Source organism: Gobio gobio (genome assembly GCF_949357685.1).
Source record: "Gobio gobio genome assembly, chromosome: 1".
Lineage (NCBI taxonomy): Eukaryota > Metazoa > Chordata > Actinopteri > Cypriniformes > Gobionidae > Gobio > Gobio gobio.
Window position 1 is genome coordinate 73,810,795 of NC_137097.1, and position 27,673 is coordinate 73,838,467.

General features: G+C 42.7%; 2 protein-coding genes across 2 annotated transcripts in view; one reads left to right on the plus strand and one right to left on the minus strand.

The window, feature by feature from the left end:
- LOC307122960 (uncharacterized protein) overlaps positions 1 to 27,673 on the plus strand; it is a gene marked incomplete at both ends in the record, with an annotated part of 765,959 nt that overhangs the window by 617,108 nt on the left and 121,178 nt on the right. The window lies entirely within an intron of this gene.
- LOC307135784 (interferon-induced very large GTPase 1-like) lies at positions 146 to 27,647 on the minus strand (the record flags this gene model as incomplete). Its single annotated transcript, XM_079832449.1, has 5 exons — positions 146 to 4,964; positions 7,996 to 8,098; positions 10,337 to 10,645; positions 16,168 to 16,462; positions 27,584 to 27,647. 5 exons carry the CDS (start codon positions 27,645 to 27,647, stop codon positions 231 to 233), a joined length of 5,505 nt encoding a protein of 1,834 aa, XP_079688575.1. The 3' UTR covers positions 146 to 230.

The following is a 27,673-nucleotide window of genomic DNA, read 5'->3' on the forward strand; positions in this document are numbered from 1 at the left end:
AGGTGTTCCAGTAAATTTATGTTAAATAAAAAAGTGCTGTTGTATTATAAATACAGCTTTCCTTGATATAATGTTTTGAGTAATGATACAACAGAAAAAAAAAAAACTAAATTAAAGCTTTAAAATATATATATTTTGTCTCTTGGAAGTGCATGTTTATATTTTATATTGTGTTCTGCCAATAAGTGGCTTAAAATAAGTTTTATTGTGCTCTGTTAGTTTATATATGTTTAAATGTATTTATCCAAACTCTCAATAGCATCCTGATTTGTGAGCTTTCTCCATTCATTTGGAATTGCTCTCATTTCATCAAATGTTTGTTTATAATGCTTTTCCAGATCTTTCTGGAATCTGCACACAAACCACTTCCAGTAGGGCAGCTCAGAGCGGTCAGGGGTGATGCTCCACTTTGCATAAACTCCTCCTGCTTTTCTGTATTCTTTGTATGGAAACCGTTCATCCTTTGACCAAAATTTTTTATCACTTGTCACTAAATTTGTGCAGATATTTGAACAGAGATTTTTTGAGTCAATATAATGCCATCCTTTAATTCCATCCACTCTGTGGAAAGGAACACTGTGATCTCCATCATGGTTTTCTATGGTGTTGGTGCAGATGGCTCCACAGAACGGACACTGAACCCAACAGCACTGACACAAGTGGTCAATCAGAAGCTCATCTGGCCTGAACTTGGGGTCCAGTTTTTTGTCAAATGTCTCTGTTTTAAATTTACTGCTGATATCAGACATTATAGCAGAAAGTTCTTGTCTTATCACATCTTCTAGGAGGTTGAAATCATCAACATCATCATGTTTCACTCCACTGAGGTCTTTTTCAGAGAAGATCAGCTCATCTGAGAGCCGCTGTGTGAAACTCTTCAGCCACAAACCAACATCTCCACTGTTCTCTTGAACATGTTCAGTAGATGCATGAGCTGCTGTCATGATCTTCTGCTGCAGGAGTTTAATGTTCTCCTTCATCTTGGGTAAAACACTGACACTGAACTTATCAGTGATGTACTGACTAACTTCATCTCTGATGAAACCCTTGAAGTGATCTCTGGGAGTTTTAATGTAGTTCATGTATTTGTCGAAGTCCTCCTCTTCTGCCAGTGTCTTCAGGATGTGTTTCTCCAGTTTTGATCTGTTTCCATTCATTGATTCGCAGTTTGATCTCATTTCAGCTGCCAGATCTCTGGCCGTCTTCTTGTAGACGCTCTGCTCAATGGGCTTTTTCAGTTTCTGACAGATGATCTCACCAAAAATGGCAGCTGATGCGGCTCCATTGAGATATTTTTTAAAAATACTATAGTACTCTTCTCTCTTCTTCTCTACATATATGACAGGATCATTGGCTTCTCTGAACAGTCTGTGTTGGTCAGTGATCATCTTGTTTGCTTTCTTACAGATGGAAAGGACCAAATCCATGGAGAATTCATTCTTGAACACATATTTCACTGATCCTTCCTCATGATGCATTACACTAGCCTTGATGTAATCTATGAGTTGTTGAATGCAGCTGATGTTGTAGCCCATCTTTGAAATGTTAAATGACTGAATCATTATATCTGTATGCTGAGCAACATCTTTGACTAATGCTCTTATTTGGGCTTCATCCTCTTTAGATAGAATGCAACCAAACGTCTTCTGTGTTGATCTGATGACATTTGTCAAAGCTCCTGTAACTCCACTGGATTTCTTTATTTTTACATAATCTGAATAATTCGGCACAGTAAAGATATCCTTCCTCTCCCTCCTGTGGTCTACTGAAACACTTCCATGAGTGTCACTAAGAAGCTCTCTCACCTCTTTCATTATGTTAATGTCTTTGATTGGAGGAGTGTCTGAGATGATCTTCTTTACGCTCTGTTCCCAAAACAAATCAAACTCCTCCTTCAGTGTTTCTTCATTATTTGCTTTATCTTTGAGTTTTAAGGCAAGTTCTTTGCTCTTTTCAAAGAGAGTGTTTTCATGATTTGTCCTCTGAGCATCAATCTTTTTCTTCAGGTCTCGCTGCTGAAGAATTTCATTTAATTTCCTCTTTGTTTCTCTCACAATGTTTTCCTGAAGCTCCTTGATTTTGATTTCAAATGATGTTTTCCACTGAATCATTATATCTTTATCTTTGTCTTTCTCAAATAATTTAGACATTGATTCCACCACCTCTTCACTTGTCTTCTTCAGTTCTCTTTGAAGATCAGTTTCCTCAACCTCATGAATTGCTTCATTTTCTATTTTGTTGTGTAGTTTGTTCTCAGTTTCCCTCATGGCACTGCGAAGACTCCAGGACCACTTGCTGTATTCAGTCTCCAGTTTCCTGTAGGCTGAAATCTCCAGAGAATTTCTGAAGCTGAAGACGAATCGTTCATTCAGTAAAGCCTCCCAGAGATCTTTAATACGAGCTTTTAAGTCTTTTAGAATCATTCCATGGGAATTTGATGCATAAGTTTGAATAGATTCTTTTAGTTCTTGAATATTCTCACAGTAGTTTGGGTTTGGTGGTGCCATCGGTGGATTTCCCTCCCAGAGATGAGCGAAATACTTCACATCATTCTGAACATCAAATTTAATAACATCACTGAAACATTCAGCATCACTGTCTTCCTCTTTAGCAGCGAGTTTTGTCATCTCATCCAGTGTCTTCTGAAGTCGTCTCTTTGCCTCCATGTTTTTCTCTTCAGCTGTGATGTCTGAAACGTTCTGATGCACAAACACACAGCTGGGATACAGTCGGACCTCCTTCATCCTCAGGAAGGCCTGAACAACAATCTGAAGAATGTCCTGCATCTCAGATGGGTTTTCTCCAAAAATGTTGATCAAGGTCAGATTTCCAAGTCCTACAACAAATGTGGCAAGTTCATTGTCATGATGTCTTGTTGATCTTCCAGCCAGTTCTAGAGCACGAAGACCCTCAGTATCAACAACCAGAATATAGTCAAAGTTCATCTGTGTTTTCATCTCGTCTGACACTTTGACCAGCTGCATGAAAGCTCCTCTGGTGCACCTGCCAGAACTGACGGCAAACTGGAGTCCAAACATGGCGTTGAGCATGGTGGATTTCCCAGAGCTCTGAATCCCTAAAACTGACAGCACAAAGACTCTCTGGTCTCCCAGTTTCTGGATTAGTTGATCTAGAACAGCAGAGATCCAGACCAGAGGAACATGAGCAGCATCTCCATCCATCAGCTCCAGTGGAAACCCAGAGATCATCATCTCTGCTCCAAGACTCGGGAGAGAAGAGAAGTCAAACTGCAGGTCTTTCTTTTCCTTCTTCACAGATGAACATGATTCATAGATCTGACCGATCTCTCTCATGATGTGCTCAAGACCAAAGGATGCATCTTGAAGATCCTCAGATATTCTCTCAAGTTCAGTTTGTTCAGTCTTGAGTTGCTCAGGTTTATCATGACTCTCTTTCAGTTTTACAACTCTTGACCACTCTTCATTATACTTTTGGAGTAGATCAGAAAGATCCGCTGAGATATATTCATCAAGAAGGATTCCAAGATATTTCAGAAAAAAAATCCTCTCTTGTTCATCATCTGAGTTCATTTCTTTAATAAAGAGCTTAATAAACTCACATATGTCAGAATTATGCTGCTGTTCACGGATTTTATTCATTTCTGTTCGTTTTCTACTGATGTCAATTTCTGTCTCATCTCCTTGAGGTCGATGTAGTTCTTTGTTCTTCTGACTCCACTGATGCCACAGTTTCCCCTGACAGGGCAGAAATGATTCTTTGATTTCTGTCAGATCTTTCTTCTCCAGTAAACTCATCATCTTCTGTGCTGCTTCTCTTCCTCTCCGGCACTCATCATCATCTTTCTCATCTACTCTGATGTCTGAGTGTTTGGAGACGTCTTCAAGTCTGAAAGTGGAAGATGATTCTGAGAGACAATCATTTATAGCTCTTCTGAGTTCTTCAGATACATCTGACTGATTTCTGTCCTTCAGACCGATCTTGAATTTCCCTTTCTTCATCTTCCTTACAGTAGATTCATCTTCTGTAAAGAGACAAATAAGCGGCGTTGTGATTCTGAACAGGTTCTGGATCTTTTCTGCACTTCTGTCATTTTTCTGAAGTCGTGGTAGAAGAACAACATTGACTGAGGCCATTTCAGTGAGGATCTGGAGTTGTTTCTCATGGTCTCCTGCATCTCCGTGTAGATTACAGAACGCAACACAGTCAGTGAATTTATCCGTGTTTTTCCCAGAGGGGCAGAACCAGGCGATCTCCACCACTCCGTCCATCAGGACTCTGGTTCTGCTGCTGCCTGGGCAGTTCCTGTGGAAGAACGTGTTGTGTTTCTCATTGATCAGACTGTTCATCAGCTGAGACTTGGATGAGGACACACAGCCAAACCTGAAGAAAAACACCATTGCAGTTTCTGCCTTATAGACTGGCTGGGTTTGACTGATGATTTCACCATTGTTGTTTTTCTTCCAGTTCTTGTTGATTTGTCTGAATGTCCAGAGAGGAAACTCAATCTGTCGTGTGAATGGATCAGGAACAAGCAGAGGTAGAGCGTACTGACACTGGGATAGTTTAGTGACCATCAGCTGCTTCAGGAAACCATCAGCACAATGAAACACGGCCATCTGAACATCCATCGGGTGGATTCGCTCAGATTTACTTTCTGCTTCATTAGAGAAAGATATTGCTTCAAATATATCATTACTGTCTTCAGATAGGTCAGAGTCTCCTTGTTTTGTATGATCATGTTCATTGATATTAACATGAATGTATCTTGCTCTGTAGTTCATCATCAGTAGTTTTTGTATGAAACTCAAAACCAGCTCTTTTTCATCACAGGATTTATGGGACTGTAATGAATGTTCAGTTATCTGAAGAATGTCTCCAGCTCTTAGTTTATCGTTCCTGTGAAGATCAAGTCTGTGAAATAATAGATGCTCTATGTTTTCTCTTTCAGTCTTTTGCTGCTGTTGTCCAATGTCATTTTCTCTCTGTTTAACAGACACAATAATAATAGATTTATTTTATTTTCTCATGGAATCACATTCAGTATTGATTTGATTGTGTCATTGCTTTTTATCTTAAACTTAGCCATATTAGCAGATGGTTTCATTTCTGTCTGCGTTAGTTTTCTTTCTCTTTCAGGATTGTAATTATGATATTATTAAAATAATATAGATTTACATTTTTTAGTTTATCATTGAAATTAAACAAGGATATTTGTTACACTGACTGAAGAGGTTCTCAACATCCTTGGTCACAATTTCAGTAACTCGCACCATGACAATAGTAAAATTTCATATAGTTTTAAGATTATAACTTTTTCAACAGTGGCTGACTAGATTTTCCACCATTTTTAATTTTGTCAGATAATCTAATAATCTATCTATTCAAATAATCTGCATTTTGGCACCATTTCAGATTCACAGAGCAGTTTGGGAACAGGGACACCTACTGGACATAAAATCACTTAAACAATTATACTTTTGCTTAACCTTTAAATAATTTTACCTTACAAAATTGATCCAAACCTGAATTTGAGTCAGATTATATATAATTTCTTATTTTCCTACAACATGCTAATGAACTTGACTATCACAGTCCCAAAAATGTTTTTTAAGACTACACAGAACTTCTTCAGTTTGTGTGATCTCTACATGCAGTGATGCAGATAATGGGAGAAAATGGCATCAGTTTTAAACAAGCCTTTTAAATAAGAATTTCTGTGAATCTTCACCTTTATAGAATCATTTGATTTAAAATCTTCAGTCCATTGATTTCCTGTTCCACACGTCTCTGTGTTTTCAGATGAATCTGAAAGAGAAAACAGCACTATTTTGTAAAATTTACATTTACATTCCTGCATTTGGCAGACGCTTTTATCCAAAGCGACTTACAGTGCACTTATTACAGGGAAAATCCCCCTGGAGCAACATGGAGTAAAGTGCCTTTCTCAAGGACACACTGGTGGTGGCAACTGCTGGGTTCGAACCAGTAATTTTAGGGTTCAACTAATAAAAAAAACGAATTCTGTCATAGGGATGCGACGGTATGACAATTTCATCTCATGATTATAGTTACCAAAATTATCACAATTATCACCTATCACGGTTTTGTTAAAATGAGATGAAAGTGTTCAAAAATAACTGATGCACACACTGAAAACATTTCAACACGTTTTATATTTGAAAAATAAAACAAATAAAACAAGCAGCTCTATGCACTTTTTTTAAGCAAGAATTCTATTCTGTGGCATTTCCTTCCTTATAATGACCGCCGTCAATAGCAACGTATTATAACAGCGCACATCCATCCATCACAACGGACGCGCTCTCTCGTTTTTGATTGTGTTGAAAATGAAATCAGAGGACTTTACTATTAATGCTACTATAATGTTGTGATCCTCTTGTCTGGACGATTGTTTTGAACGCTGTACAAAATCAATTTATAAACAGGTAAGATTTATAATCTTAATCTCAATTCAATATGTCCCCATATTTTTTATGTGGTAAAAAAAAGTGAAATAAGTGTATGATGAATATACATTATTATCCCTTATACCCAGCAGGCACCGGACGTCAATATGACGTTGGACCCCAACGTCGGACAGACGTTGTATTTTGGTTGAAAATGAAAATCGGGTTGACGTCAGAACCCAACGTCAATCTGATGTTGTGTTCTAACGCCAACCCGATCTTCATTTTCAACCAAAATGCAACCTCCGTCCAACGTTGGAGGTTGACATCAATCTGACATTGGGTTCTAAACTCAACCCCAGATTGACATCAACCACAACGTTGGACAGACGTTGCATTACATTCATATTGAAACTGGCCATTATCTCATTTGTCATCAGCCTGTGGATATAAAAAGAAAAGGATTTAAATGTCCAAATAATTAATAATACGTAACACATTATGAACCAGTTGTCATAGTTTTTGTCAGGTTTGTCATATCTAATGCAGATGTCACACTGGTTCTACTCTGGTGCTAGATGGAAGGTCATGGGCTCACCCAGATTGCCAGGTTTTTATCTTCTGGCAACACAAGTGATAACATGCAATTCCAAAATCTAAAACCTAAAAATCTCTAAATATTTAATTAGGTCTGTTGTGAATATGTACTCAAACAAGAGAAGGAACAACAAACAACTGACTGAGCAATTATTAGATGGAACCAAAAGCAATGGTTTAGGATATTTCACACTATGAATTCAGTGATATCACCAGTCTGTAATCGTTGTCGTTGCTGCTTCTTCTTCTTCGCCTGTTTTAATCAAGAGATGCTGTACTCGTTCAGGAGATGTGTAATAGCGCCCCCTACCATATAACATGGAAAGTGGAAAATATTGTAGAGATGACAAAAAAAAAGAACTTACGACTCTTGACAGAATAACTTTTAATAAGGGTTAATCTATATTTATATTCAGTGATATATAATTTAAATGCAGACTATGCAGTAATATTGTGCATTTGATTACTATTTGTGTACCTGAAAATCTAGTTTAGACCTATATTAACCTACATCATTTGTATGTTTGTTCTGCTGTATTGATTTGTGCTGTTGCTCATAATTTGATTATTTGTTCTTATTTTATTATTGATTGTCTTTAACAATATTTAAAATATATATTAGTTAGGCTAGTAGTTTTTGGAGTCATAACCTTATTTATTAAGGTTACATGTATCAAAAACAACAAAAACAATACTGGGCTTATTTTACTTTATTTTATTTATTACTTTTTTGTGGTGGGGCCAATGAAAATTTTGGCAGGGCAAGTAGAAAAAAAATCCTTATATAAAAAATGAGTCCTTATATAAAAAATAAAAATAAAACAACGGATGTGTGAGCTCCATGTAGAACGGAAAAAGGTGACAATACTAAACAGACAAAATCCGGAGAAACAACTCAGGCAAAGCCTCCTTTGTTGTGTTGTAAATAATTGTGTGATGAATAAATGTTGTTTTATATTTATTTACCAAATGTGCACTCTTGTCATTTCAGCTCACTGTAGAAATGCACCAATACAAACATCCGCCTACTGCGTGCCGCGTCTGACAACACCACGTATCCGTAACACGCCCGCTCCTCGACACTAATAGTTTCGGGAGGTCTACCACCTCCCCTGAAAGGGGAAACACTGATATGAGACAAATGTGTTAAAACCAACAAAATATCAGCGTCTAATGATGTTAGAGTTTCCTGTTTCATGTTAGAGTTTCACAACCTAAAACTAATAAAATATCAACGTATAAACGATGTTAGAATCTGACATTGTGTGGACGTTGGGTTTTGGTCATCATACCTCATGACTAAATGTCAGTATATGACGATGGTTCAACGTTGGATTTTGGTTAGTTAATACCACAACCTAAAACCAACAAAGGATCAATGTCTAATGATGTTAGAATCTGACGTCAATATGATGTTGGCTTGAGACGTTGGCTCAACGTTAGATTTTGGTTAGTTAATACCACAACCTAAAACCAACAAAGGATCAACGTCTAATGATGTTAGAATCTGACGTCAATATGATGTTGGCTTGAGATGTTGGCTCAACGTTAGATTTTGGTTAGTTAATACCACAACCTAAAACCAACAAAGGATCAACGTCTAATGATGTTAGAATCTGACGTCAATATGATGTTGGCTTGAGACGTTGGCTCAACGTTAGATTTTGGTTAGTTAATACCACAACCTAAAACCAACAAAGGATCAACGTCTAATGATGTTAGAATCTGACGTCAATATGAGGTTGGCTTGAGACTTTGGCTCAACGTTAGATTTTGTTTAGTTAATACCACAACCTAAAACCAACAAAGGATCAATGTCTAATGATGTTAGAATCTGACGTCAATATGATGTTGGCTTGAGACGTTGGCTCAATGTTAGATTTTGTTTAGTTAATACCACAACCTAAAACCAACAAAGGATCAACGTCTAATGATGTTAGAATCTGACGTCAATATAATGTTGGCTTGAGACGTTGGCTCAACGTTAAATTTTGGTTAGTTAATACCACAACCTAAAACAAACAAAGGATCAACGTCTAATGATGTTAGAATCTGACGTCAATATGATGTTGGCTTGAGACGTTGGCTCAACGTTAGATTTTGGTTAGTTAATACCACAACCTAAAACCAACAAAGGATCAGTGTCTAATGATGTTAGAATCTGACGTCAATATGATGTTGGCTTGAGACGTTGGCTCAACGTTAGATTTTGGTTAGTTAATACCACAACCTAAAACCAACAAAGGATCAACGTCTAATGATGTTAGAATCTGACGTCAATATGATGTTGGCTTGAGACGTTGGCTCAACATTAGATTTTGGTTAGTTAATACCACAACCTAAAACCAACAAAGGATCAATCAATCAATCAATCAAACTTTATTTGTATAGCACCTTCCAACAACCAAGAGGAGGACCAAGGTGCTTTACATTTAAAACAGAAGAGCATCTACAATATATAATGTATTAATACATTAAAGGCCAATCTAAATAAATGCGTTTTTAACCTGGACTTGAACAGGGCCAGCTCTGTAAGAACACGCAGGTCAACAGGTAAAGTGTTCCAAAGTTTAGGAGCAGCAAAAGCAAATGAACGATCGCCCCACTGCTTGTACCGGGACCTCGGAACAACTAGCCTCATCTAGTCAGCCGACCGGAGGGCTCTGTTTGGACGGTGGACACTTAAAATCTCTGATAAATAAGGTGGCGCAAGGCCATTAAGAGCTTTAAAGGCAAACATTAAAATTTTAAAATCAATATGATAACGAACTGGGAGCCAGTGGAGAGAACGGAGAACTGGGCTAATGTGGCTGTGTCTAGATGTATTGGTTAAAAGGCGAGCAGCTGCATTCTGTACCAGTTGGAGACGATGGAGTGAAGACTGTGTGATGCCAATGTAGAGTGCGTTACAATAATCAATGCGTGTGCTGATAAAAGCATGAATTGCCTTTTCTAGATCACTGCGGCACAGAAAAGGCTTTACTTTGGCTAAAAGTCGCAGCTGGAAAAAGCTTGCTTTTACTACAGAGTTAATTTGTTTGTTAAAATTCAGATCTCTGTCAAAAATCACCCCCAGATTCTTTATGGCCTCACTGACTTGAGGGGTTGTGTTTGAATATGTATCGTGGTGTAAAACAGAGGAACCAAAAATAATGTATTCCGTTTTACTCTCATTCAAATGAAGAAAGTTTTGTGAAAGCCATTGTTTAATATCAGACAAGCAGCTATGCAAGGAGTCTAGAGCTGAACCATCATTTGGAAGCACAGGCATATAGACCTGGAGGTCGTCTGCATATAGGTGGAAAGAAAGATTGTGCTTCGCAATAATGGAACCAAGAGGCAACATGTACAGTGAAAATAGAACAGGGCCAAGAATGGATCCTTGTGGCACTCCGGAGGACAGAGGAGCAGTGGATGATGAAAAGTCATCGATCACCACAGAAAAGCTCCTGTTGTTCAAGTAGGAGCAAAACCACTGCAGGACTGAACCCTTGAGGCCGACCTGTTGAGCAAGGCGGGCGATAAGCACTGAATGGTCCACAGTGTCAAAAGCTGATGTGAGATCCAGCATCACCAACAGCACAGATCTTTTGGCATCAAGGGATAAAAGGATGTCGTTGTGGACTTTCAGCAGCGCAGACTCAGTGCTATGTCGTGACCTAAAACCAGATTGAAACTTTTCTAAAATCGAGTTATTTTCTAAAAAAGGCTGTAACTGTGATAGAACAACTTTTTCTAGGACCTTCGATAAAAATGGTAAATGAGAGACGGGTCTAAAATTAGACAAAATGTCAGGATCCAGGTTGGGTTTTTTTAAAAGTGGTCTGACCACTGCGTGTTTGAAGACAGTTGGGACAATCCCTGAGCTGAGGCAGCTGTTAATGAGCGAGAGGACGCATGGCCCAACAGTATCAAAGACCTGTATGAGCACCTTGGTTGGAATAATATCGAGGGGGCAATTGGTGGGTGACATCCCCTGCATCACCTCAGAAAGGCGTGATAAAGACACAGGTTCAAATCGTTCAAACACTGCAGAGGAGACAAGAGAAAGGTCAGTATTGGTATAAAAAGTACTGTTCATATTCTGCCTAACAGAGGACACTTTCTCAACTAAAAATTATTTAAAAAGTTTTCACAGAAGGATTCTGACACCTTGCTCAAGACAAGGTTGCAAGGTGGATTTATAACAGACTGTATAGTATTAAATAATGTCCTTGGGCGATTGCAGCTGGTGGAAATAATGTTCGACAGATATTGACGTTTGGCTTCTTTAACAGCCTTTTGGTAGTTAGCCAAACTGTCTCTTAATATACCCAATGACACATGCAGTCTATCTTTCCTCCATCTGCGTTCGGCCTGCCTGCAGCAGCGCCTAAAGGTGCGGGTGGTGTCATTTAGGCAGGGTTCCGGTGCAGTGCTAGCGGGTTTACGCCTAAAAGGCGCAATAGAATCCAAAATCTCGGAACACGAATAATGAAAAATGGAAATCAGGTCATCCTGACACAAAGGAGAGGCCAGATCAACCTGGGTATATAAGCTAGTGTTCATGAAGGCAGCTGTAAATTGTCCAGCCGTGGATGGAGTAATGACACGGCGGCGACAGGCCGGAGTAATTGACCTGGTTGTGGGAGGGGTTACAAAATCAAATATAATAGGGAAGTGGTCCGAGATGGAAGTATGGCATATCTTACTGAGGGACACAGGGAGACCATGGGAGATAATAAGGTCCTAAGTGATGTGTGGGACCATTAACTGATTGTATTAAATTAAAAGAGTCAAGAAGGCTTAGAAACTCCCTTGCCATTGGATGAGATGGACAGCATACATGAATGTTAAAATCACCACAGATCAATAGATTGTCATAATTCGGCATTAGCTCAGCTAGGAGCTCAGAAAAGTCTTGAATAAAAGCCTTATTAAATTGTGGTGGACGATAGACAACTGCACACAGAACTGGAGACCCTATCTCAATAAGAAATAGTTGCAGCTAGTTATTTGATGAAATTATGCGACAGTTATATGTGTGCTTGAATACAGAGGCTAGACCACCACCACGGCCAGATGCTCGCGGGGTGCTGAGGAAGAAATAGCCGGGGGGGAGGAGCTCAGAGCTAGCGCTGTTGTCACCAGGTTTCAGCCAGGTCTCAGTCAGCAGAAGAAAATCCAGATCGTTTGTGGAGCTGAAATCGTTCAGAATAAAAGTCTTCTTTGTGAGCGATCGGGTGTTTAGGAGAGCCGTGCGTACTGCTGTGCAGCTCTCAGACTGCGGTGCAGCACGGTTGAGCGGGCGGAGGTGCTCCAGCACGCAGCCCCGTCTCTGAAACCTGACAGGCCGGCAACGCGGAAGCGAGCAGCCGGCGTTTGGGATAGCCGGCGTGAGCCAGCGGTGAGAGTAATCCAGAGAGCGGCAGTAGTAAAACATGCCGTGATTCGATGGTAATCTGTTCCGTGAACAGCGAGAATCATGTTCACCGGAGGAAGCCAGGTAGGCTTTGACGTTAACGAGGACTCCTCCTCTCTTTCCGCGTCTCTTGTAGCGTTTATTCCGTGGTAACGGAAAGATAGACCACCGTAGATAGGCTGGGATAGATGCTAGGAGAGGTGGCGGCGACATTGAATATTCATTGATGCCGTGAACGGGCAAATTGTTCACGGAGTCCCGGATCTTTAACAGTGTCAGGTGATCATAAACCAGCAGCGACGACACACAAAGGATCAACGTCAATATGATGTTGGCTTGAGACGTTGGCTCAATGTTAGATTTTGGTTAGTTAATACCACAACCTAAAACCAACAAAGGATCAACGTCTAATGATGTTAGAATCTGACGTCAATATGATGTTGGCTTGAGACGTTGGCTCAATGTTAGATTTTGGTTAGTTAATACCACAACCTAAAACCAACAAGGGATCAACGTCTAATGATGTTAGAATCTGACGTCAATATGATGTTGGCTTGAGACGTTGGCTCAATGTTAGATTTTGGTTAGTTAATACCACAACCTAAAACCAACAAGGGATCAACGTCTAATGATGTTAGAATCTGACGTCAATATGATGTTGGCTTGAGACGTTGGCTCAATGTTAGATTTTGGTTAGTTAATACCACAACCTAAAACCAACAAAGGATCAACGTCTAATGATGTTAGAATCTGACGTCAATATGATGTTGGCTTGAGACGTTGGCTCAACGTTAGATTTTGGTTAGTTAATACCACAACCTAAAACCAACAAAGGATCAACGTCTAATGATTTTAGAATCTGACGTCAATATGATGTTGGCTTGAGACGTTGGCTCAATGTTAGATTTTGGTTAGTTAATACCACAACCTAAAACCAACAAAGGATCATTGTCTAATGATGTTATAATCTGACGTCAATATGATGTTGGCTTGAGACGTTGGCTCAACGTTAGATTTTGGTTAGTTAATACCACAACCTAAAACCAACAAAGGATCAACGTCTAATGATGTTATAATCTGACGTCAATATGATGTTGGCTTGAGACGTTGGCTCAACGTTAGATTTTGGTTAGTTAATACCACAACCTAAAACCAACAAAGGATCAACGTCTAATGATGTTAGAATCTGACGTCAATATGATGTTGGCTTGAGACGTTGGCTCAATGTTAGATTTTGCTTAGTTAATACCACAACTTAAAACCAACAAAGGATCAATGTCTAATGATGTTAGAATCTGACGTCAATATGATGTTGGCTTGAGACGTTGGCTCAACGTTAGATTTTGGTTAGTTAACACCACAACCTAAAACCAACAAAGGATCAACGTCTAATGATGTTAGAATCTGACGTCAATATGATGTTGGCTTGAGATGTTGGCTCAACGTTAGATTTTGGTTAGTTAACACCACAACCTAAAACCAACAAAGGATCAACGTCTAATGATGTTAGAATCTGACGTCAATATGATGTTGGCTTGAGACGTTGGCTTAACGTTAGATTTTGGTTAGTTAATACCACAACCTAAAACCAACAAAGGATCAACGTCTAATGATGTTAGAATCTGACGTCAATATGATTTTGGCTTGAGATGTTGGCTCAACGTTAGATTTTGGTTACTTTACAACACAACCTAAAAACAACTAAATATCAACATCAGCTGACGTTGGTATTGGACGTCAAATTAACGTTGGCATTAGACGTTGACCTGACGTCGCAACCAAAATGTAACCAAATATCAACGTCTTATGACGTTGTGTGCCTGCAGGGTAAATGCCCTTAATAGTCTTGTCTGAACTTGTTTGTTCGTCTTTGGCTCAAAGCCACTTGCTTCCTTCGCGGAAGTTTCGCGTTAATTTCAAGTGAGTGAGATCAAATATTTCAATTCCAAACAACATTTTGTGTCCAATTATTCCCCAGACATAGTTTTGGTATTGAGGTCAAAGTTAACTTGCCTTGCGATCGCTATACAACAGTAGGTGATGGTCACAAAGATGACTCGGCTGATTTGAAGTGTTTGCAGCGACTTTCTTTTTGCATGTTCTGCAGACAGGGTGACCATCCTTGATTAAGTTTCCCTCAGGACTTTTGTAAAATCCAAAATAAAAACTCAGACTTTGTCCTTTTAGAAGGCTGAAAAAAATCTCCCGAGCACTGTCACTGCCTTCTGCCATTTCTTCTCGTTCAAAAAACAACATTGTTCGCTACGTCCAGGGATGGGCAGTTTTTCAGATACATGTATTTAAAATACGTTTTTTGAAATACAAAATACTATTTTGTATTTTAAAGCCTATGGTAAAAATCAAATGTAATTTGTATTTATACATATTTAAGATGAGTATTTTTGTATTTTCAAAATACTCAAAATACTTTGAGCCAGTCAACCTCTTTATCAGGAGCTGTTTTCATGCATCAACTAGTTCAGACCAAACATGCCCCTCCACCCAACCCCAACATTCATGCACAACTTTTCTGGAATAAGGATGTCATGGTCAATTGTACTTGTTGATAGCTTGTCAAATGTGTTTGAAGCATTAACGTTACTGCATGTTAGGGATGGGTGATATCATATGACAATACATATCGTAGATTCGTAGCAATGATATAAATTGTGAATCAATGGAACTTTTTCCAAATCGTTTACATTGGCCTATCGGGGTAAGCACATATATCTTTGCAGCTTTTAGTGGGCAGGAATGATTGCAATGTTGGAGTGGGAAAAAAAGCCAGGGCGAATGAGTTATTGGGTGTGATGTGATTTGTGTTATTATAACTGCCGCAAAAGGAAATTCAAATTCCCACTTACGTTGGCAGGCAGTTTTTTTGCGTGCGCGCTCCGAGACGGAGTAGAACGCTGACAAATAGGCCTACACTTTTGACTTAAAGGCCTTTTTAATGCGGCAAGTGGTGGAATCAGCACACAGTTGCCGCTTTCTCTTTAGCTTTGTGCAGTTGAAGCCACAAAGTCCTCGACCGCCCCGCCGAATAGCCCAGCCTGGGAGATAGGGGAGTTGAGGAAACGTGTTCGCTCAGCCTCCCGCATATATTCCAGGTTGAACCATAAATTACGTTCCTGGACCACAGCAGTGGACATCTCCTGACTGAGAGAACGTGTGGTAACCTTTGAGGTTGGTAGCCGTACGCAGCTCTTGCAGCATTGCCCTCGTGCATGTTTCTGAGCACCTTCGCCTGATGGACTTGAAGGATGGCCATAGTATGAAAATGAAATGAAATGCCATTTATTGTCACTTTACACATGTACAATGAGATTAAAAGCAACTCCTTTCCAGTACCAGCAAGAAACATAACAACATAGAATTAAATAGTACTAATAGGCACTACTAATAGTGCAAAGGGAGAGGTAATTATTATCAATATTATCAAAAATATTAAATATTTAAATATTGCACAGTAAGTACGAGGGTTAGGGAGTTAGACTGGCAGTGCATATGTGAGTTTAAAGTGATTATGGCTTTTGGAAAAAACTGTTCTTAAATCTGTTGGTCCTTGTTCTAATGCACCTGTAGCGCCTCCCTGAAGGCAACAGGTTAAACAGATCAAAGCCAGGGTGAGATCTGTCCTTGGTAATGTTTTTCGCTCTACTAAGGCAGCAGGAGGTGTGAACGTCCATCAAGGAGGGGAGAGGGCAGCCGATGATTTTCTGTGCTGCCTTTACTACTCTCTGAAGCCTCTCACTGTCTGCCACAGTTCAGCTGATGTACCATACTGTGATACAGTACGTCAATAGGCTCTCAATGGACGAGCGGTAGAAGGTCAGCAGCAGGTTGAACCCGCAGAAAGTGCAGCCGCTGTTGAGCCTTCTTGATAACCGTTGTAGTGTTGCCTGTCCAGGAGATGTCAGCGGAGATGAGGATGCCAAGAAACCGGAAGGTGTGGACCCTCTCTGCACACTCACCGCTGATATGCGGTGAGTGTGGGGGGGTAGGTCGGTGCTGTTCTTCCTGAAGTCGACAATGATCTCCTTAGTTTTCTTGGTGTTCAGAGCATGGTTATTCTCTGAACACCAGGCTGGCAAGTTCTGGAACTCCTGAATGCAAGGCGGACACGGCCTGGCCCGCGGCTCTATAGGTCTTCGTAGAAAAGTGACGTAAACCTACAGCGTTCATGCCCGTCAGATGGACTAACCAGCCGACCGCACCCAGAAACACAAGGGCGAGAAATCTTGAAAAAGACTTGCCATGTGTAGCTCTTTTAGAGAGGAGAAAGCTCTGCAGAAATGCCGAAGCGCCCAGGGAGAACACCCACCCTGTGCGAGATCACTGCACAGATCAGACAGGAATGCGGAACTCGCTGGAACGCGCCATAACACCGACACTCTGGAGAGTCGCTCATCTTGAAGAGTAGAGACGCTCAGGAAGGCAAGTCAACACTCGGCTCCGAAGCAGAAACATAATACGAGATTGGCGCGCAGCTCCTTATATTCCCAAGAGGTGGGGCGGAGTTGCGCTATGAAAATTCTGCAGACCCATGGCATTCTCATGCCATTGGCTCGTTTTGTAGATCTCGAAGGCGATTGGCTTCTAAGCAAAACCCCATTCGTCAGTCACTGATGTAAATCGTAGTGACTGAACGAAAGGGAACCACACATTCAATGGAAGTCAATTCATTCCATTCAAACACATTCTTTTGCAATAACCAGTGTTTATGAGATGAACCAATGATTTTTAAGTTTCCCCAATAGCCAGAGAAGGTGAGTATTCAGTGGCACTGGGCACCTGCCCAAGTAGAATGCATGATATTGGTAAAAGAATGAGATCAGACCGATTTAGTTACAGAAACTGCATCACCACAATGGACTGCGTGAAGACAACTGAATCAGGAAAGGATCTTGAGTTGGGACTAAAGCTCAGCAGTTTTTCACTAACACCAACAATGATATGACTAATTCTGTCTCAGTGATTACATTTTCCTAGATAAATTGTTTAAAAATGAATAAATAAATAAATATTTTTACCTGGTATTATAGGAGATTGCTCTTTTTCTGTTTGTGGGGGTTCATCTGCCAGCACAAGTTCATCTGTCATTGGAGATTTTTCTTTCTGTGGAGGTTCATCTGTCTGCAGAGGTTTGTCTGTCTGTGGAGGTTCATCTGTCTGCAGAGGTTTGTCTGTCTGCGGAGGTTCATCTGTCTGCAGAGGTTCATCTGTCTGCAGAGGTTCATCTGTCTGCAGAGGTTTGTCTGTCTGTGGGGATTCATCTGTCTGCAGAGGTTTGTCTGTCTGTGGGGATTCATCTGTCTGCAGAGGTTCATCTGTCTGCAGAGTTTCATCTGTCTGCAGAGGTTTGTCTGTCTGTGGAGGTTCATCTGTCTGCAGAGGTTTGTCTGTCTGTGGAGGTTCATCTGTCTGCAGAGGTTCATCTGTCTGCAGAGGTTCATCTGTCTGCAGAGGTTTGTCTGTCTGTGGAGGTTCATCTGTCTGCAGAGGTTTGTCTGTCTGTGGAGGTTCATCTGTCTGCAGAGGTTCATCTGTCTGCAGAGGTTCATCTGTCTGCAGAGGTTTGTCTGTCTGTGGGGATTCATCTGTCTGCAGAGGTTTGTCTGTCTGTGGAGGATCATCTGTCTGCAGAGGTTCATCTGTCTGCAGAGGTTTGTCTGTCTGTGGAGGTTCATCTGTCTGCAGAGGTTTGTCTGTCTGTGGAGGTTCATCTGTCTGTGGAGATTCATCTGTCTCCAGAGGTTTGTCTGTCTGTGGAGGTTCATCTGTCTGCAGAGGTTCATCTGTCTGCAGAGGTTTGTCTGTCTGTGGAGGTTCATCTGTCTGCAGAGGTTTGTCTGTCTGTGGAGATTCATCTGTCTGCAGAGGTTCATCTGTCTGTGGAGATTCATCTGTCTGCAGAGGTTTGTCTGTCTGTGGAGGTTCATCTGTCTTTGGAGATTTATGTGTCTGTGAACGTTCTTCTGTCTGTAGAAATGATGATGATGGTGTGAGTTACAAATTACATAAGAGAACATAAATATTAATACAATTTTTATTTCTCATTTCTCAACATTTTAAGATCAGTGTGGTCTTTCTCCACAGTGAAAAAAAATAGCCTTTATTGAAACTAAGCAGCAAAAATGGTTAGTTTTGAACTTCAATTTTCTGATTAAATATAGAGAAATACATTATAGGGCTGAGAAAACTGCTCGGGTTATGTATATAACCCTTGTTCCCTGAGAAGGGGAACGAGCACTGCATCGGGACGACGCTTTGGGGATGCTCCCTTAGCATCAGCGAATCTGAAACCAGAATGCCAACTAGGCCAATCCGATTGGCGTGCGTGATGACGTCATTGTGACGGCATACCCGGAAGTATAAAAGGGGAGCTGGAACGTAATGGCGGTAGTAATTGCTCTGAAGCATGCGCTCCAGGCGCGCCGAGGTGTGGCGTCGGGATGCAGTGCTCGTTCCCCTTCTCAGGGAACAAGGGTTATATACATAACCCGAGCAGTTCCCTTTCGAGGGAACTCGCACTGCATCGGGACGACGCTTTGGGGAACGAGTACCCACTAGGCCACACCGAAGGGTAGCACCTGCCCTAGTGTGAAGCCGGAGACCGGGCACAGCTAGGACTGGAGCACCCTCGCACCAGGTGTCGTAGGGAGATCCAGGCTATAGAACCTGATGAAAGTGTGTGGGGTAGCCCACCCGGCCGCCTCGCAGATATCCTGCAAGGGGACCCCAGAAAGAAGGGCCACCGAAGAGGCCATGCCTCTGGTGGAATGAGCCCTCACGGCCACAGGTGAAGGCAAACTGCGCACCTGGTAGGCCATGGTAATCGCCTGGACAATCCAGTTACTGATTGTCTGAGTAGATGCAGGCAATCCCTTCTTAGGTGAACCAAAACACACCAACAGTTGTTGTGATCTCCTCCACTGTGCAGACTTCGCCAGATAAACTCTTAGAGCCCTAACCGGGCAGAGTAGGTGAAGCCTCCCCTCTTCCGCCGTCACATGAGGCGGAGGATGAAATGCCTGCAGGACCAATGACCTGACCACCCTTGATGGCACCTTAGGCACGTAGCCCGGCCTAGGGTGTAAGATGGCTTTTACTCCTCCCGGGGCAAACTCCAGGCAGGTCGGCGTTACCGCCAAGGCCTGGAGATCTCCCACTCTCCTGAGAGAGGTAATGGCAAGGAGAAAAGCCACCTTAAGGGTCAGATCCTTTGGTCCAGCCGACTCCAATGGTTCGAAGGGGGCCTCAGCCAATCCTTCGAGAACCACTGCCAGGTCCCAGGTTGGAACTCTGGACCGAGCCGCAGGCCTCATCCTCCGAGCCCCACGGAGGAATTGTACAACCAGCTGGTACCTACCCAGAGGCCCATCACCCAAAGGAGTGTGGAAAGCCGCAATGGCAGCCACGTACACCTTGAGTGTGGACGGGGTAAGCCCTGCAGAGAAACGATCTTGGAGGAACTCCAGCACTGAAGCCACTGGGCAGTTAACTGGGTCCACCTCACGTTCTCTGCACCAAGTGGAAAATACATTCCACTTGAAGCTGTACAGTCTCCTCGTAGACGGAGCCCTGGAGCTGAGTAAGGTCTCTATCACGTCTGCCGATAGGCCAGCCTCTATGAACCTGGTCCCCTCAGGGGCCAGACCCACAGGTTCCAAATCTCCGGGCGGGGGTAAAATATCGTACCCGCCGCCTGAGATAGGAGATCCCTCCTCAGAGGAATCTCCCACGGCTGACCTGCTAGCAGAGCTATGATATCCGAGAACCAAACTCGAGTCGGCCAACGGGGTGCTACCAGAAGTAGACTGACCCCCTGTCGACGGACCCTTTCCAGGACTCCCGGGAGCAGAGCAATCGGGGGAAATGCGTACAGACGCAGCCTCGGCCACGTCTGCACCATGGCATCCAGCCCCAGCGGAGCTGGATGCGTGAGGGAAAACCACAGTGGACAGTGGGACGTCTCTCGAGACGCAAACAGATCCACTTCCACTGGGCCGAACCTCTTGCATATGGCCTCCACCACCTCTGGGTGGAGTCGCCACTCCCCGGGCCTCAGCCCCTGCCTCGACAGGATGTCTGCTCCCTGATTTTGGACCCCCGGGACATACATTGCCCTGATGGACAACAGTTTCCCTTGGGACCACAGGAGGATGTGATGCGCCAGTCTGCAAAGAGGGCGCAACCTCAAACCCCCCTGCCGTGCCCCAACCAGTGAGGGAGGCGTCTGTTGAAACGGATTTCCGGCAACAGGACGCTCCCAACACTGGCCCTTGGGACAGAAACCAAGGTTTCTTCCATATGACTAGGGAACGAAGGCCACTGCGCGTTACCCTGATCATACAGAATGGATTTCCCCTCAAGGAAAGCCACCTGTTTTACCTCCGTATCAGTACATGGTGGCCGCGGAGGTCCGGGAAAAAGCTCCTCAGAGCTTTGTAGACCGCCAGCATTTCCAGGCAGTAGATGTGCCAGGAGAAATGCCTGGTCTCCCACAGACCTCTCGCAAAGCGGCCGCCATGACCACGTCACAGCCAGTGAGGGAGGCGTCTGTTGAAACGGATTCCCGGCAACAGAACGCTCCCAACACTGGCCCTTGGGACAGAAACCAAGGTTTCTTCCATATGACTAGGGAACGAAGGCATCTGCGCGTTACCCTGATCATACAGAATGGATTTCCCCTCAAGGAAAGCCACCTGGTTTACTTCCCATAACCACGTCCCAGCCAGTGAGGGAGGCGCCTGTTGAAACGGATTACCGGCAACAGAACGCTCCCAACACTGGCCCCTGGGACAGAAACCAAGGTTTCTTCCATATGACTAGGGAACGAAGGCATCTGCGCGTTACCCTGATCATACAGAATGGTTTTCCCCCCCGAGGAAAACCCCTTGATTCCCAGCTACCACTGTAAGGGTCTCATGCAGCAGGCCAAGAGATATTCTGTTGGACGCAGCCGCAATGAGCCCCAGCAGCCTTAAACTGCTTCACAGTGATGCTGTGGCCTAGCTTCTTTTTAGAGACCACCGCCCGTATGGACTCGATACGTTCGGGAGACAATTGTGCCCACAACGTAGAGAATCCCATACGACTCCCAGGAACACAGTTCTCTGAGAAGGCGACAACACGCTACTGTGTGTAGAGTCTCAAAGGGCTAGGCCGCCTGGAAGAACCCGATATTGGTACGCTTTGCCCCAAAAAGCGAACCTCAGGAACTTCCTGTGACACAGAAGGATGGATACAGGGAAGTATGCGTCCTCTTCAGACCCATCGTGACAGACCAGTCCTCAGACTGGATCTGAATCACAATGGAGGAATTGCTAAGCATCTTGAATCTGAATCTCCTCAGAGAACGATTCAAGTACCTCAGGTCCAAAGTTGGATGCAACTGGCCATCCCTCTTAGGAACTGTGAAGTACCGGCTGTAGAACCCGGACTCCCTGTCTGGCGGAGGAGCACATTCTGTGGCCTCCCTACCAGCAGGGAGTGAACTTCCTGTTCCATTACCCGAACCTGCCCAGGGACCACTGCCGTCCAGACCACCCCACTGAACTTCAGGGGAAGGTAATCGGACTGCAGTCTGTATGCCCCTTTCTACAGTCGCAGGCCCCAAGCTGATATATTCGGAGGCATAACCATGCGCCGAGATAATCTGCTAAGGGAACCAGCCTCTCGAGGCCGGTCTCGGGTGTCAACCGAGCCTCCTCCCCGACCCCCTGAAGCGGCTAACCGGCAGGGCGAAATCGAGGAAGATTTTCGGTGTGCGTACGCGTTTGCTGAACCACCGCAAGTCTTGCTAGAGGCGGCTGGTGCAGCACGCGTGCGCGGGGAAACGATGTGGCCCGAAGCGTACTAGACGGCGGGAACACAGCGTCGATTCCCGAAAACTCCACAGGGGAGGCGACCTCGATCGCTCCTACCCGGGAGAGGGGGCTGGCCAGCAGGGGCCTCATCTAAGGGAGCAGCTCAACAGGGCCACAACCCTAGAGCGGACACTGCGATTAGCAATTGCCTGAAACTGATGTGTCCCGCAGGCCACAAGGCGGCGAGAACGACATCAACTTCAGGAGGGCTCCATCTTAGATGAATATCCAGTTCACAAGTTAAACACGCCTGGGTGACAGAATTAAAGTATCCAACTTATCAAAGTCGGATAACATGACACTCAATTCCTCGGAATTAAATGCCATCATAATCACCAAACCCGTGCAACCTGATCTGAATAATAGGCTGAATAAAAAATATATCTAACTCCTCAAAGTCAGATAATATTTTAATTTAATTCCTTAGAATTAAATGCAGCCACAATAAGGTGAACATAGTCTGAATGATAGGCTGAATATCTAACTCCTCAAAGTTAGATTATATTTAATTTAATTCCTTAGAATTAAATGTAGCCGTAATTAATCAGACGACACTGTTTTATTTGTATATATACGGACTCATAGACCCCGCGTTGCCTCAGCAACGTGGTTCCCGTCATAATACAATTGGCTTTCATCCCTCGAGAAAAAAGCCAAACAGTGTCACACAATACAGTGAAACATGGTCTGAATGACTGAATGTCTAACTCCACAGAGTCAGATCATATCTCATTTAAATCCTCAGACTTAAATGCAGCCATATCAGACAAATACTGATTTTTTATTGTACTATACGGACTCGTCCGTTAAGCCAACCAGTATCTCATGCACACCGATCGCGTGTGTTCACATTAATTGCAGACCCATAACCTGCGCGCTGCCTTTTTTTCCAGCAATCGCGAGGATGGAATCTTGCATATTTAAGAAGTGCTTATGACTTTGACTGCCTCGATGCTGAGTACGTCTAATTCCTCAGAATCAGACCGCTCACACATCGGGTCCTCCGCCCCGGGGGAAGAAGCCGCAGCGCGGGCTTCCACACGGGGAAGGAGAACATCTGAACTGTCAGACAAAGACTGGGAAGATGCCTCAGCAGTCCCAGTCCCGCTGACAGTCCATCCGTGAGCCCCATGACCAGCCTCGCCGCACCGCCTCGGCGGATGCGGGACCGATCCACGGGGCTCACGAGGCTGGCCGGCCTCATCGAACACGGCCAGCCGAGAGCGGAGCACTCTGAGCGTCAGCTTTCATAATGCTCACAAGCGGCTCCCTCGAGAGCCGCTCGAGCATGCTGAACGCCCAGGCAGTGCACACACAGCAGGTGTGTATCCGAGCCCGACATGTAGCGAGGGCAAGGATGCACACGCTGCTTGAACTCTCTCACTTTTTCACACTTCATTTCAATCACACACTTTCACTGACATACAATAGTAAATAGACAGACAGTTTGACAGATAGCGCTTGCTGAAGAGCAATAACTACCGCCATTACGTTCCAGCTCCCCTTTTATACTTCCGGGTATGCCGTCACAATGACGTCATCACGCACGCCAATCGGATTGGCCTAGTTGGCATTCTGGTTTCAGATTCGCTGATGCTAAGGGAGCATCCCCAAAGCGTCGTCCCGATGCAGTGCGAGTTCCCTCGAAAGGGAACTGTCTACCTCTATACTGATGTCTTTACCTTATCACCTCATTACTTTATGTAGTGTCATTTTAAAGCTCATAAACTCAATATAAATTTGATTAATTCAGCAGAAATGTTCAAGTAAGTTTAGCAGAATATGTGAATGCACATTTCCTCCTCTATGACTGCTGATCTGAACAGTTTTTTAATGTCACAATTTTGTGCTGACTGTTTTCGTAAATCTGTCACCTAAGTTATGAGACTTTATCTCAAAAATTCAAAACTAGTTCAAAACTATGTGTGATTCAATGTAGTAGTATATCTCATTTCACATGTGAAAAGGGTGTCAACGTATTTGGCATGCAATACGTATGTTTGTATGTAAATAAAACCCTTAATTAAATCATATAAAGCCATCATGTCTCTTTAGAGGAGATTTTTTGAAGATGGAATATGTTGTCTCTTCAATATTTTTTTGTGTGACACGGAGGAGGGTTGGATCGACCCAACAGAGCAACGGACCAAGCTGTTTCATAATTTATAATGGTAAATATGTTAAAAAGCAGCATTGTATATCTACTATTATTTACAATGCTGTTGTAATAATACTTTGGTTAATAATACATTTATTGGTTCTGTAAGAGCCTGCGTGATATGTATTTCATTCATCCTGTATTCGGGACCCCTTGCTCATATTTTTAGCACAGGTAATTGCTGGCAAATAAAGTAGTTTTAGCCATTACATTCTGTGATAAGATTGCTTTGTGGCTGGTTCCTGTGCAGCTTGGGACCAGGCTCTACCTGGACTCGTCTATGTTCTGGAGTTCTAAGAACATTCTCTTTAGTTCTATCTATGCAGGTCTCATTGTTCCCCTGAGATCTCTTACTGTTAAAAAAGGGCTTCTCCATGGCTGTGAATGGCAGTGACAACCAGGCTAAAACTTTATAAAAAGGATACAAAAGTATCACACAATGATATAGGGAGACACGCGCTATATACAAAAGTGTTCAGGAGGGTAATAACACGCTCCAGACGCTCTATTCGCGTTCGGTGTGAATGCACCATAAGGCCCCGATCACATAGAACGCATTTTTGCAGCGAGAGGCAATGTCTGTCCAACGTTGGATGTTGACGTCTATCTGACATTGGGTTCTGACGTCAACCCGATTTTCATTTTCAACCAAAATGCAACGTCCGTCCAATGTTGGATGTTGACGTAAATCTGAAGTTGGGTTCTGATGTCAACCCTAAACACAACACCAGATTGACATCAACCTCCAACGTTGGACAGACATTACATATTGGAACTGGCCATAATCTCTTTTGTCATCAGCCTGTGGATATAAAAAGAAAAGGATTTAAATGTCCAAATAATTAATAATATGTAACATTATGAAGCGGTTGTCATAGTTTTTGTCAGGTTTGTCAAATCTAATGCAGATGTCACACTGGTTCTACTCTGGTGCTAGATGGAAGGTCATGGGCTCACCCAGATTGCCAGGTTTTTATCTTCTGGCAGCACGTGATAACATGCAATTCCAAAATCTAAAACCTAAAAATCTCTAAACATTTACTTAGGTCTGTTGTGAATATGTACTGAAACAAGAGAAGAAAAAACAAACAACTGACTGAGCAATTATTAGATGGAACCAAAAGCAATGGTTTAGGATATTTCACACTATGAATTCAGTGATATCACCAGTCTGTAATCGTTGTCGTTGCTGTTTCTTCTTCTTCGCCTGTTTTAATCAAGAGATGCTGTACTCGTTCAGGAGATGTGTAATAGCGCCCCCTACCGTATAACATGGAAAATGGAAAATATCGTAGAGATAACAAAAGGCAGAAAAAAAAATCACTCACGACTCTTGACGGAATAAATTTTAATAAGGGCTAATCTATATTTATATGCAGTGATAAATAATTTAATGCAGACAATGCAGTAATATTTTACATTTGATAACTATTTGTGTACCTGAAAATCTAGTTTAGACCTATATTAACCTACATCATTTGTATGTTTGTTCTGCTGTATTGATTTGTGCTGTTGCTCGTAATTTGATTATTTGTTCTTATTTTATTACTGATTGTCTTTAACAATATTTACAATATATATTAGTTAGGCTAGTAGTTTTTGGAGAGAATAAACTTATTTATTAAAGCTACACTGTGTAACTTTTTTAGTTTATTCTTAGCTACAAACACTTAGTTCTTTCAAAAATATATGTGCTCATTAATGTATATTTACTTCTTTCAAGTAATAAAGTATTCTCGTAAGTTTATAATATGCCATTGGAAATACATAAGGGTAAGGGGTTCGAATGCGGGTCGCCATGTTGCCCCTCCATCTTGAAAGTACATTAGCCAAAGAGGGACATACCCGTAAACTCAAGCTTCGCCTTTCGCGTTTTTACACTCGATGGCACCGTGTCGAATGTGGACGAGGTCGAACTGGAAGCCATGTTAATCTTGGACTAAATCGGCCACCGTAGGAGTTGAAACGAAATCGGAATTGAGATGAACAGAAACTAAAATTCACTGGATGGTCATATACCTTTTCACCTCTAGATGGGGGGAAATATCACACAGTGTAGCTTTAAGGTTACATGGATCAAAAACAACAAAAACAATACTGGGCTTATTTTATTTTAAAATAACTTTTTTTTGTGGTGGGGCCAGTGAAAATTTTGGCAGGGCAATAGAAAAAAATCCTTATATATAAAATGAGTCCTTATAAAAAATAAAAATTAAATTAAAAAAAACAACGGACACGTGAGCTCCATGTAGAACGGAAAAGGTGACAATACTAAACAGACAAAATTAGGGTTTTTTTTCTTAAAAACAACAAAATCCGGAGAAACACCTCAAGCAAAGCCTCCTTTGTTGTGTTGTAAATAATTGTGTGATGAATAAATGTTGTTTTATATTTATTTACCAAATGTGCACTCTTGTCATTTCAGCTCACTGTAGAAATGCACCAATACAAACATCCGCCTACTGCGTGCCGCGTCTGACAACACCACGTATCCGTAACACGCCCGTTCCGCGACACTAGTAATTTCGGGAGGTCTACCGCATGGCATCAAGTTTTGATGCAAATCGAGCCGAAGTTTGAATCTACCTTTTGCCGAACTCACTCTACTCCCTTTTCCCATCACATATCAGATCGAAAAGGCATTTATTTTCAATAAAAATGAAGAAAATATTAGAAAAGTGGAAATAAAGTGTCTAAAATGTGTTTAATAATAAGTGTTTATCGGTTAGGGGTAGGTAAACAGACGTGCTGAATTAGAGACAGTAAAAGTGAGTGGGTCCAATATCATTGATCGTAAAAAGTGGGTGGGTCCGTTAAACCCTTGAAGTGGACAGCAAAGCCGCCTTGAGCCAGGTGGCCGAGAGGGAGATGCTCTGTTCCAGGAGACGGTGAATGCACCGCTCCTTCCCTTGGTGGAGAATCCTGTGTTTCATTTAGTTTCTGTTCCCACATTTTCAAAAAAGAGCAGTTTCCAAAACCTCTGGGCCATACTGGGTCTGTGCTGACAGTTAGCGACGCTCCGCTTCCTCACTCTCAGCTACACCCTCATTCGCCACGGGCAGGGAAGCACTGCCTCATCCGTGTTTCGAGGACATACTGCCTCCTCACGCCTCCCTACCCAGTCCCTCAGGAGATCCACAGAGCCAGGTAAGTGCACCACACTCACCGCCTCTACTCTGGGACGCACTGCTTCCCGGGTTGGAACCCAGCACTCCTTGCTGCCTCCCCATGGGTACATCTGTTGTACCTTTGGTGC